This window comes from Schistocerca piceifrons, chromosome 5 (assembly GCF_021461385.2).
Source record: "Schistocerca piceifrons isolate TAMUIC-IGC-003096 chromosome 5, iqSchPice1.1, whole genome shotgun sequence".
Classification (NCBI taxonomy): Eukaryota; Metazoa; Arthropoda; class Insecta; order Orthoptera; family Acrididae; genus Schistocerca; species Schistocerca piceifrons.
This window is the reverse complement of record NC_060142.1, coordinates 38,020,541-38,032,868: the sequence shown is the minus strand read 5'-3', so window position 1 is coordinate 38,032,868 and position 12,328 is coordinate 38,020,541. Positions and strand designations below refer to the sequence as shown.

At 45.6% G+C, this 12,328-nt stretch overlaps 1 protein-coding gene across 1 annotated transcript in view; it reads left to right on the top strand.

The window, feature by feature from the left end:
• The first annotated feature begins 890 nt into the window (after positions 1-890).
• LOC124798152 (junctophilin-1) overlaps positions 891-12,328 on the top strand; it is an 889,016-nt gene continuing 877,578 nt past the window's right edge. Inside the window, exon 1 of the mRNA XM_047261432.1 lies at positions 891-1,495. Coding sequence (XP_047117388.1) covers positions 1,188-1,495 — 308 coding nt within the window. The 5' untranslated portion in view covers positions 891-1,187. The remainder of the gene's footprint in view (positions 1,496-12,328) is intronic.

Sequence of the window (12,328 nt, the reverse complement as noted above, 5' to 3'; positions counted from 1 at the left end):
TGAGAAAGTCAAGTCTTGGACGTCATGTTGGAAAGACGCATATTGTAGTCAGCTTATAAAATGTGAACTTTAACAGTGAGGAAGATGTTTTCAAGTATGTTTTGTATTGTGAAGTGATGTTTTGTGTGTTACGTGATATTGCAACAAAAGCAATAAAAAGAAAGTGTAACTTAAATTCGGAGTGCTGATTATTTTTTTATATCACCATTGTGCCAACTTTGAAAGGTTTCGTCTTCAAGAGTGGTTTGTGAAGCGCATCTACAAAACTTTTGAATATAGCGGAATAAAACCTAGGCCTCTTTGCACCCGAGCTTGGAATCATCACCACCTAGATTTTCGATGATTGAACCATGATTTAACAACGGGACCAGCGTGGGGAACACGAAAAGATGAGTGCCTAGTTTATTCATTATTACATGAAATGACTTTATTAACTGTGCTCTAATGACACCTGCCACATAACAACTTTGTTGTTGCCCGAAAATGCACTATTTAGCAGCGTGAGCAACACCACAATCATCATTAAATTTTGACCTTTGTTGTGGTAGGGTTATAAGACACTTAACATAAAAACTGGGCACAACGCAACAGAGAGTTGTTAGAGACGTAAACAGTTGAAATGTAGAAGCTACCGCCGACCACAGACAGCGATGAGGCTGTACTGAGGCTAGACCTATTCCCGCAGCGACATCTGCTCCACAACACGACAAACAGTACGCACGCCGCACTGAAGCGGTGGCGCCTCCGTTGTCGCGCTGCTGCACCGCGTCCGACGCGCCACCTAGCAGCGCGCGCGGCTACTCGGCGCTCGGCAGCGCGCCGCGCGGCGGCCGGCGGAACCGCGTGCCGGCGGTCGGCGGGCGGCGCGCGGCCGAGTTTAGCCGGGCGGTCGGTCGGCACTCGGCGCCATCGCCAGTGCGGGGCGCGCGCCGTTGGCATGGCCAGCTGATCCGCGGGTGCCGCGAGTGCGAGCCGAGCGACCGACCGACTCTGTCACCGCCACGAATATGGGCAGCCATACGTGCTGGCAACGGTGATACCTCTAGCGCTGCCGCCCGATCTCCCTCTTCAGTTGGCCCGTTTTTCTTTTTGCTTTTTTTTTTTTTTTCTGGGAACGGAAGGTCGTACGGAAGAAGACCTAGCGTCCGCAGCAGTCGTCCACGAGCGGTAGGAACTAAAGTAACGGAATGCAACAGGCGAACCAGGTGGGCAGCGCCGCCGCCGGCCAGGGGGCGGCCGCGCCGGGGGCGGCGCCGGCGGCGGCGGCTGTGAACGCGTCTCCCGCGTCCACGGGCGCCACCGGCACCGCCACGACCACCAAGACCATGGTGAACGGCGGCCGCTTCGACTTCGACGACGGCGGGACGTACTGCGGCGGCTGGGAGGACGGCAAGGCGCACGGCCACGGCGTCTGCACCGGTCCCAAGGGGCAGGGCGCCTACGCCGGCTCGTGGCACTACGGCTTCGAGGTGTCCGGCGTGTACACCTGGCCCAGGTAACGCCCCGCCCCGCCCACCCCAGTGTGTTGTGTGGTTGTGCCTGTGTGCGTGTGCTGTGTCTGCCGGGCCGCCAGCTGCCGACCCTCCTACCTTCAACCTGTTGCGGGACGCCAGCCGGTGCCCCCGAGCTGCAGCTCGCGAGGAGTTCCGGTTGATTGATTGTCGTGTGACGAACCACTTGTGCAGGCAGGCGGCATTGTCGAAGGACGTCCTCGGAGGTGAAAAACTGGCGCAGCACCACCTGCTGGCCGTCCAGTTTGTGTTTGCACCCCTCTACCGTCTCATCGGAAACACCAGATGCTCAAATCCCACAAAGTGCTCGCGCGGGGAATGTAGGAAGGTGGTCGACATCAGTTTGGCACCTTGCTCTATGCGGAGTGATTTTGAACGGCACGGATAAACCTCTAGACTCGATCGTTCAGGGAATAATGATCAAATAAACTCCGATGACGATATGCGTCCTTTTCCTGCAATAGGCCATCTTATTTATTCGGTGTATCAGACTACTGTACGACACGGCGTCGGTCTTTGCCAGAGAGCACAATTAGGCTAGAGAGGGCATCCTCATCTAACAGCCACGGTTACTGTGTCCAAAAAGGCAGAGAGTGTATCCTCCGGTACATGCAGATGCATATCGCCAGTCAGGTGCGGTAAGAGACGACCATCTGTCAGACGTTTAGGAAGAAAGAAGATCTTGAGGAACAGGACCACCTCCGGTATGGACCTTCACCCACCGGAATGTACTGCATCACATGAATAAAATGGTCTCTCGCACGGGAACCACACAGTTCTAGATCTATGCACATTAGACGTTTATTCCTTGTCGTCTCAGAGATCATATTCTGCAGTTTGTCTCCAGTGGTCAAAATATTGCTCGACACCCCTTTCTCTGCATTTTCAATTACCTGCTCTGGTTTCTTCGTTGATCAACTGCCGGAATATATATATATATATATATATATATATATATATATATATATATATATATTGTGCTATATATATATATATATATATATATATATATTGTGCTATATATATATATATATATATATATATATATATATATATATATATATATATATATATATCGCTTGAAAGCTGCAGCACAAGATACATGCTGCACGTCATCGGGGTTCAGATCTCAGTTGAATTGCGCTACATTCGGCTTGTTCTGTAACTTGAAAAACTCATTCTACACGAGAACTGGTCTGATTATTTAAGCAAATCTCACAAGCTATTCCCAGCGCTTTAGTTGCCGAGATAAAAGTAGAGCAGCATTTCCAAAGAAATCGATTTTAATAGTCATTAAACAATAATAGAAGCAACAACAGCTGCCAAGGATATTACTGCATGTCAAGGTATGGCAAAGATGCTCTGGCACATGCAACATCTCTGTCTCACGTGCAAACTATACATAATGAGAGCAGTGGTTTTAGTTACACGAGTGATGTTGTAGTTGTTCCCTTTAAATGATGCGTTCAAAGATCACTAGCCTCGGAATTCATGGAATGCGACGACACCACTAGCTAGCTGCCATAGCAGGAGGAACATATGATGAAGTTAATGTGAGAACACAGAACGCAGAACTGTTTCCCGGTTAACTCTTGAATACAGTCGTGGTTGTTAGCGACAATAACAAGCAGAACAGTGTCGAATCGACAAGACTTTCACCAGTATCGTGGATAAGGTAGACTGCTCTGATCAGACTGAAAAGTGCACCTATTTCTAGAACCTCCTACATTACTGCTTCTTGAGAATTTATAATTCATGGCTTATTTCGATACGCTTTCAATATCTGTTTTTGTTATACTTTGAGTCATTTTTCTTAGGAGATACGTTTCAAGAGAATGTATGCTCAGGCATAAAGACATTCTCAGGGAACATCGAGATTATGTGATAATTCGTATACGATCGACGTATGGCAACTATAGCGGATAAAAGTGGAGGGAAACACAGTGCAGCAATTTCGCAGGCATTCTTAAAACTTGGGGATTTTTTTCCGATTGAATTAATGACTTAGATACCAGTGCGCAGCTGACGATTCTCAGCAGTCTGGACGCGTAGCAAGTATAATTAGGAGTCACCGATCACTGTCTTCACAGCTGAGCGTTGATAGGATGAAGTCTCAGTCGACAAGGGTAACAAAAATTCCTTTCGCCGAGCGCCGGCCCACGGAGCAGAGCGCGGGAAGGTGGCCGTATTATAGGCAAGGCGGCTACAATACTATAGGGCCAGCAGACGGAACGGCGCAGCGATTAAAATAAATATTCGCGGTACAAGAGGAATACCGCGCCCAGAAATAGGTCTGCGCCGGTGGCTCGCCCGCTTGTCGTATAAATAAACGCAGGCGCCGCGGGCAGCGCTTGCGATACAGCCAGCCTACTACCTGTCTCCTAGCAACCAAAACTCTCCCAGCAAAGGCTGACTCACCTAATATTTTCCGAGCTACAGGTGCCATCCAGGTGACGTTCCGACTGAAAGGAAAGGACTGTGCAACTTCGACTTGTCGAGACGTTTACACTGCTTACGGAACACGAAAACCGAATTCCATATCTTTCGATTTTCGCTCTTACGTCAAAAACATCGGTTCTCCGATCTTCAGTTTTTTTACATAAACGGTGTTAATCAGCTCTTCTGCTTTTGCCAGTACGAGAAAATGAGGTAGCCGGTACCTTTGTAAAATTTTTAGTAAAGAGGCGTTACGAATTCCTTATCGATGCCGTGAGGTCTTAACGCCGAGGGCCGGGAACTGTTCAGGAAAAGAAGTATAATAATTCTGTCGACACAAATAAATAGGTGCAAGACTGTTTAATTATTCGCAGCTGTCAACGATGCCCATACCCGAGGTCAAGGGAGGTGGGGGTGGGGGCGGAGGGGAGTAGCGCTGCCCCCCTCCCCCCCAAGCTCTCAGGGAAAGGAAAGAATATAGTGTAGTCACGTGTTTCTCTTTCAAGAAAATGTTTAAAAGTCGGTTTTACGCAAATTTTTAACTGGCTCAGTTAAAAATGGCTACTCACAAGTCAGCATTCGTCTTCCAAAATATTAAAAGTACTCGATACCCCCTGTTCTACCCCTCCCCCTACAAACTATCGTACGGGTACCGTTGTCGCCTGTACCACATGATTTGTGGAAAAAGTGCGAGGTGATAACTGGTCGAACACCATCACGTTCCAACGTTTTGGAGACTCGGTATATCTAGCAAACTTGTTAACAAGTAAAGACACATTCCTAATTCTGTGCATAGAATTATCAAATGTTTTGGTACCAGGCAACGTTTCTGTGCCACTAAAAGCGACACTGGGTACAGCAATTTACAAATTAGTCTGCTACACAACATACTGGGTTGTCGCCAAGCACTCCGATATTACTAATTCAGTAAATATGTTACTATTCGTGTATCTCCTTCCATCTCATAAAGAAACAATATGTGCTCCCCGCTGATTAAGTAAGAGAAATTAATAATTTCCTGGTCAGTTCACAGTTTGCCCTTTTCTTTCACCCAGTCCAATCCACCAAGAGTCTAAAACCCAACTAGCAAACCTACAACACAACGCGATGGAGCGTTTACATGGTGTTCAAAATGGCTCTGAGCACTATGGGACTTAACTTCTTAGGTCATCAGTCCCCTATAACTTAGAACTACTTAAACCTAACTAACCTAAGAACAGCACACACATCCATGCCCGAGGCAGGATTCGAACCTGCGACCGTAGCGGTCACGCAGTTCCAGACTGAAGCGCCTAGAGCTGCACGGCCACACCGGCCGGCTTTACATGGTGTCACAAATTGGCTGCGGAAGATGAAATCCTGTACCCAGAACGGCATTTCCATAGTTAATATTCGTGTGTTTACTCAACCACCCAGAAACGTGACTGAGAAATCGATTTATAGAAAACCGGATTTGGGAACCCATGTAGACGTAGTGTGTTTGTATCGATGTCCGGGTGTGTGCATACGTATGCATGCCTACGTGCGAGTGCGTGCATGCAAGCGGACGCGCGCGCTTGTGTGTGTGTGTGTGTGTGTGTGTGTGTGTGTGCTTGCGTTTGCGTGAGAATGTGCGTGCTTCCCTTCTGTGAGACAATCAAAATGAATTGCTCATATGGTCACGGTGTCTCACTGTATACACTAACAGAACACTGATGTCTTATTTTTTTGATTTCCACTGATTCTTAAAAGTGATGTCTGAGAGGCTGCAGATATTTATCAAGCGCTTCTCTCTTTTCTTGGCATCATCTCGTATCTGCATGTTAATCCGAATTTGCCATGTTCGTGGTAGAATGTGGCAGGATGTTCTTCCTGTCGCCCACACGTTATACCCAAAAACACAAATAATCGTCCTGAAATCTCTGCATTTAATGCCCTGTGGAGAAAAACATATTCTCATATTTTTAATAGGCCTCTCAATGACTCTCTTAAGTCACAATGTAATTTGTGGTAAGCAGTCTTTCACTTGAGGTACTGAGCATCCAAAAATGTGTTTCGTTTTAGATTAAGAGGTAGACGGCCATGCACATTTTAATATCGGTTTACACTTAATGATTAGTTCATTTGCTTGCTTAGTTCATTCGTAATTTTTATTGTCAGTAGGAACGTGCCTGGGCAAATAATGTCAACATGGTTCAGTTGGCGTATGCATTGCTCATTACGCTTGCTTTTACGAATTATTTATACTTAAAGGCTTGCCTAATACAATATCTAATTTCTCGATTTCTACTGCTCCTAACGGCGTTGTTATACAAGTCAATGGTATGTCTACGTAAAACATATGTGAAATAAATAAGATCAAGTTTTCTGGTCTGTCTATCAATTTTTTTGGTCACAATACCGTTTTCAAATGCTTCAGCATAGCTGTCACAATTTGTTTGCACTAATTCGAAATACTTAATTTTGTTGTGCTCTATAAATTTGGTATTCACAGTGTAGCGGACTCATGTGATACTTCGTGGCCACCACAGTGTATACAGGCGAGAAACGAGATATGAGGTTCAGTGGCCGTCAGTGTCAGACAGCTGCATTTCGACATCCGGGTACTGGAGAGATCGGTGCCCCCCACTTTGACAGGCGATGGCGACGGGCAGTGATACGTTCTGCGAAGTGATGGCCGCGCGCTGGGCACGTGTGCGCACCCGGGTTTGTTTACGTACCCTGACCTGCACCCCGTCTGCTCCAGGTGAATCGGCCAGGGCTGCGAACAAGCGAACCTCGGAAGCAGCAGCGGCGTACACGCCGTCTATATCTACTTCCGTATCGGCAATATGTTCCTGCACAGTGCATGGCAGAGGGTACCTCGTACGGACGTTATCGAATATCTGTCCTTTCCCCTTCACGTTTCGAGCGACAGAAGAATGACTATTATTTGTTTCTCCATGTTCTGATGGTCCTATTGTTCCGGAACTGTACTCAATCAATGAAAAGCCGTTACAACCAGACCATTTTCAACAAGCCCTGCAACTGCGATTGTTAAAGCATAATATGATGGCTATAGACTTTTTTTTTTTTTTACATAAGAGGAGACTCAAACCGAAGCATACATATGTGCAGTATAAGTGCAAAAAGAATATAAAATCTACATTGTGCTGTTTAGCCGGCCGGAGTGGCAGAGCGGTTCTAGGAACCGCGGAACTGCTACGGTCGCAGATTAGAATCCTGCCTCGGGCATGGAGGTGTGTGATGCCCTTAGGTTAGTTAGGTTTAAATAGTTCTAAGTTCTAGGGGACTGATGACCTCAGAAGTTAAGTCCCATAGTGCTCAGAGCCATTTGAACCATTTTTTGTGCTGTTCAGAAGCAACGTCAAATGATAAAAAAATAAAGGTCAGGTCGATTTCAAAAGTTATGTGGCCAATGATATCGTAAGAAAAATGGGCTGTCATGATTATAAAAACTTACAGTACTACACATTAAAAGAATTAGCATGTTTTATTTTTAAAGTGAGTTATTTTCTGAAGTGTTAGAATTTTCGAACTATGCGCTTTATCAATAAAAAAATCTACAAACACTTTTCTAGATTAAGTAAAAATCTAAAACAGGTGCAGTGGACTGTGCGTCCATGTCGAGTGTTAAGTGACGTCTTCCAGCGTGAGCGGGCGAAATTCAACGCAGAGGGAAATTTAAGAGTTGCGTAGCGTGTCTTGGACGCAACGTGGCCTGTTTACAAGAGCATGTTTACAAACGCTAGGTACAACTATGAACTTATGGAGATCTCGAAAGGAAGTTGTCAATAACGGGCGCCAATTTTCCAAGAAATTTGCGTTTCTTACAATGCATTGCTCCCTGGGCGTCTTTGCCTTGAATTTTTTCAGATGGATGTAAATTTGTATTTTTTCACATGTTCATTAAAAGTCCCGTGTGACTACCTTGTATGATATGAGCTACGAGGACTGCAGCTATTTTAAATTTTTACAATATCTAAAACAAATACTTTCGGCCTTTTTGTTGGTAAAGCATGCAATTTCAGACTTCTAACACGTCAGAATATAACTCATTTAGAGCGAAAGCATGCTAATACTTTAAATGTATCAATCTTCACACTTTTTTATAAACATGACGTGCCCATTTCTCTGACGATATCATTGTGCACATAACCTTTTAAATCCACCCGACTTTCACTTTTTTATTACATAACGTTGCTTCCCAACGCCAAAAAGTGAATCATATATTTTTTCTGTACCTATACTGTTCATATGTAAGCTTCGTTTTTCATTTCCTGTGATGTAAAATATTTATATTTCCATCATACTACGAACCAACGGAAAAATGCCTCTATCGGAACACAAAAAATGTGGATGTATTCCTGTTTATTTAAAAGACTCTGACTGAAAAGTGGGATACCAGCTGCCTTAGTTTGCCTTCCTCAGCGCCTTTAACAATTTTTCCAGATACTATGCCATGCGAACATATTCGTGCTCTGTTTTACATGCAGCTCACCTCAAACTCCCACAAGCTGCCAAAACTGTAACTCGCTCACACCTACTTTCTATCGCTGTAAGTCGCCCATACCCATCCACTCACCGCTGCCCTTTCTCACTCATCCTTTCGGTCCCACTCTTTCTCATTTCTCTTTCTCTGTCTCTGTCATTGTCTCTTGTGTCGCAGCCACCGTTCCCTTCGCTCTGTCCTACTACTACAGTCTCCTGTTGCTATCACTGTCTCCCTCTTGCTCTCTCTTACTGCTAATGTCTCACTGATTCCTTCCTCCTGCTGCTGTCTCTTCTCTCTTCTTCGTTGTCACTGGCATATACTCCGTCTCCCACTATCACTGGCTCTCACCCATTTAGATTTTCCCTTTCTCCTAACCCCCCTCTCCGGGGCACTGTCTCCTTCGCTCTCTTCCTAGCACTGTTCTGTCATTGCCAACTATGCCCCACTACCACTGTGTCCTCTTTCTCTCACACTTCCATTGTCTCATTTGCTCTTCCTATAGCACAACCACTGTGTACTATCTTCCAGTACTTATTACTTTTCGTCTCTTTGCCACTGTCACTGCGATCTTCTCTCTCAGCATAAGAAAGTGAGAATATGTTCACATATCAAAATTTTTGGGAAAACTTAAACATACTGAGGAAAATAGAATGAGGCAGTTGGTACCCAACTCTTCAGTTAGACTCTTTTAAATAAAGAGGAACACACTGGCAGTTTTTGTTCACCGACAGGAGCATTTTTCCACTGGTTCTCCTATTTTCGCTGCTGCAGCAGGGCATGTAACGCATAGAAAATAAATGTAAAAATGGTTCAAATGGCTCAAATGGGTCTGAGCACTATGGGACTTAACATCTGAGGTCATCAGTCCCCTAGAACTTAGAACTACTTAAACCTAACCAACCTAAGGACATCACACACATCCATGCCCGAGGCAGGATTCGAACCAGCGACTCAGAAGAGTCTTCCTGGCGCCACTCTATGGCAGTTCTGGACTTGTGGGGTGTCGCATTATCCTCCTGGAATCGCCCAAGTCAATCGGAATGCACAGTGGACATGAGTGGATGCAGGTGATCAGGCAGGATGCTTACGTACGTGTCATCTGTCAGAGTCGTGTGTAAACGTATCAGGGGTTCCATATCACTCCAACTGCGCTCGCCCCACACCATTACAGAGCTTCCACCACCTTGAACGGTCCTCTGCTGACATGCAGGGTCCATGGATTCATACGTTGGTCTCCATATCCGCTCGATGCAATTTGAAACGAGACTCGTCCGACCAGGCAACATGTTTCCAGTCATCAACAGTCCAATGTCGGTGTCGACGGGTCCAGGAGAGGCGTGAAGCTTTGTGTCGTGCAGTCATCACGGATCAAGGGTACATGAGCAGGCCTTAGGCTCCGAAAGCCCGTATCGATGATGTTTCGTTGAATGGTTCGCTCGAATACACTTGTTGATGACCCAGCACTGAAATCTGCAGCAGTCTGTGGAAGGGTTGCACTCCTGCCACTTTGAACGATTCTCTTCAGCAGTCGTTGGTCCCGTTCTTGCAGGATCTTTTTCCGGCCGCAGCGATGTCGGAGATTTGATGTTTTTCCTAATTCCTGATATTCACAGTACACTCGTGAAATGGTCGTATGGGAAAATCCCCACTTCATCGCTATCTCGGAGATGCTGTCCCATCGCTCGTGCACCGACTATAACACCATGTTCTGACTCACTTAAATCTTGATAACCTGCCATTGTAGAAGCTGTAACTGATCTAACAACTCTGGCAGACTCTTGTTGTCTTATATAGACGTTGCCGACCGCAGACCCATATTCCACCTGTTTACATATCTCTGTATTTGAATACGCATGCCTATAAGAGTTTCTTTATCGCTTCAGTGTATAACCAGAACATAGCTGCAAGTGAACAGAAGGATAATGTTACCTAGCAGATATAAAATTTCGGTTATTTGGAAAATTTGACATCTAAGGAGACGCACGAAAATACTTTTTCCTTAAATACTGTGTTGATATTTTGTACGCATGGTGCCGATATCGTATGCTCACTGAGGCTATGTTGTTTCATAGCACCAAAAATCTAATGTATCAGTATTTTATGTTATTTATGAGAGACCTATTTTAGATAAGAGGTACTTCACTGTTTCCAAAGGAATTTCCAGCTATTTTCAATTTATTAAGTGAAATCTTCCGCTATCTTTATTATACACAGAGGTGACAAAAGTCATGGGAAAGCGATATGACCCATACAGATGGCGGTAGTACCGCGTAGACAAGGTATAAAAGGGCAGTGCGTTAGAGAAGCTGTCATTTGTAGTCATGTCATTCGTGTGAAAAAGTTTCCGGCGTGATTTTGGCTGTACGAGGGGAATTAACAGTCTCTGAATGATAGTTGGAGCTAGATGCAGGCGACATTCCATTTCGGAAATTGCTGGGAATTCAATATTTCGCGATCCGCAGTTTCTAGAGTGTGCCGAGAATACCACACTTTGTGCATTAGCTCTAGCCACGGACAACGCAGTGGGCGGCGGCCTTTATTTCACGATCGAGTACAGTGGCGTTTGCGTAGAGTTGTCAGTGCTAACAGACGAGCAACACTGTGTGAACTAACCACAGAAATCAATGTGGGGCGTGCGACGAACGCACCTCGTTAGCACATTGCAGCGATATTTGGCGTTAATGAACTACAGCAGCAGACGACCGATGAGAATACCTCTGCTAACAGCACTGCATTACCTTCAGCGCCTCTCCTGGGCTCCTGACCGTATTGCATGGACCCTAGACGACTGGAAAACCGTGGCCTGCTCAGCTGAGTCCCGATTTCAGTTGGTAAGAGCCGATGGCAGGGTTTGAGTGTGGCGGAGACCCCACGAAGCGCCGGCCGTTGTGGCCGAGCGGATCTAGGCGCTTCAGTCTGGAACCGCGCGATCGCTACGGTCGCAGGTTCGAATCCTGCCTCGGGCATGGATATGTGTGATGTCCTTATGTTAGTTAGGTTTAAGTAGTTCTAAATTCTAGGGGACTGATGACCTCAGATGCTAAGTCACATAGCGTTCACAAGGGAACCTCCCCATCGCAACCCCCTCAGATTTAGTTATAAGTTGGCACAGTGGATAGGCCTTGAAAAACTGAACACAGATTAATCGAGAAAACAGTAAGAAGTTGTGTGGAACTATGAAAAAAATAAGCAAAATATACAAACTGGGTAGTCCATGCGCAAGATAGGCAACATCAAGGGTAATGTGAGATTAGGAGCGCCGTGGTCCCGTGGTTAGCGTGAGCAGCTGCGGAACGAGGGGTACTTGGTTCAAGTCTTCCATCCAGTGAAAAGTTTACTTTTTTTATTTTCGCAAAGTAATGATCTGTCCGTTCGTTCATTGACGTCTCTGTTCACTGTAATAAGTTTAGTGTCTGTGTTTTGCGACCGCACTGCAAAACCGTGCGATTAGTAGACGAAAGGACGTGTCTCTCCAATGGAACCGAAAACATTTGATCGCAAGGTCATAAGTCAACCGATTCCTCCACAGGAAAACACGTCTGATATATTCTATATGACACCGGTGACGGCATGTGCGTCACATGACAGGAATATGTTGTCGACCCACATAACTTGTGCACTTGGCGAATGGGTAAAAAGCGTCTTCTACCTTGCCCGATGTATGTTTTCTTGTGGATGTGATAATCACTCCCAAAAAAGTGATGAAAACATAGAGTTTGTCAGATAATAATTGTCTGAAAATAAAAAATTGAACTTTTCACTCGAGGGAAGACTTGAACCAAGGCCTCTTGCTCCGCAGCTGCTCACGGGGACCACGGGGCTGCAGAGCTCACATTACCCTTGATGTTGCCTGTGTTGCCATGGACTACTCAGTTTGTATATTTTGCTTATTTTTTCATAGTTCCAC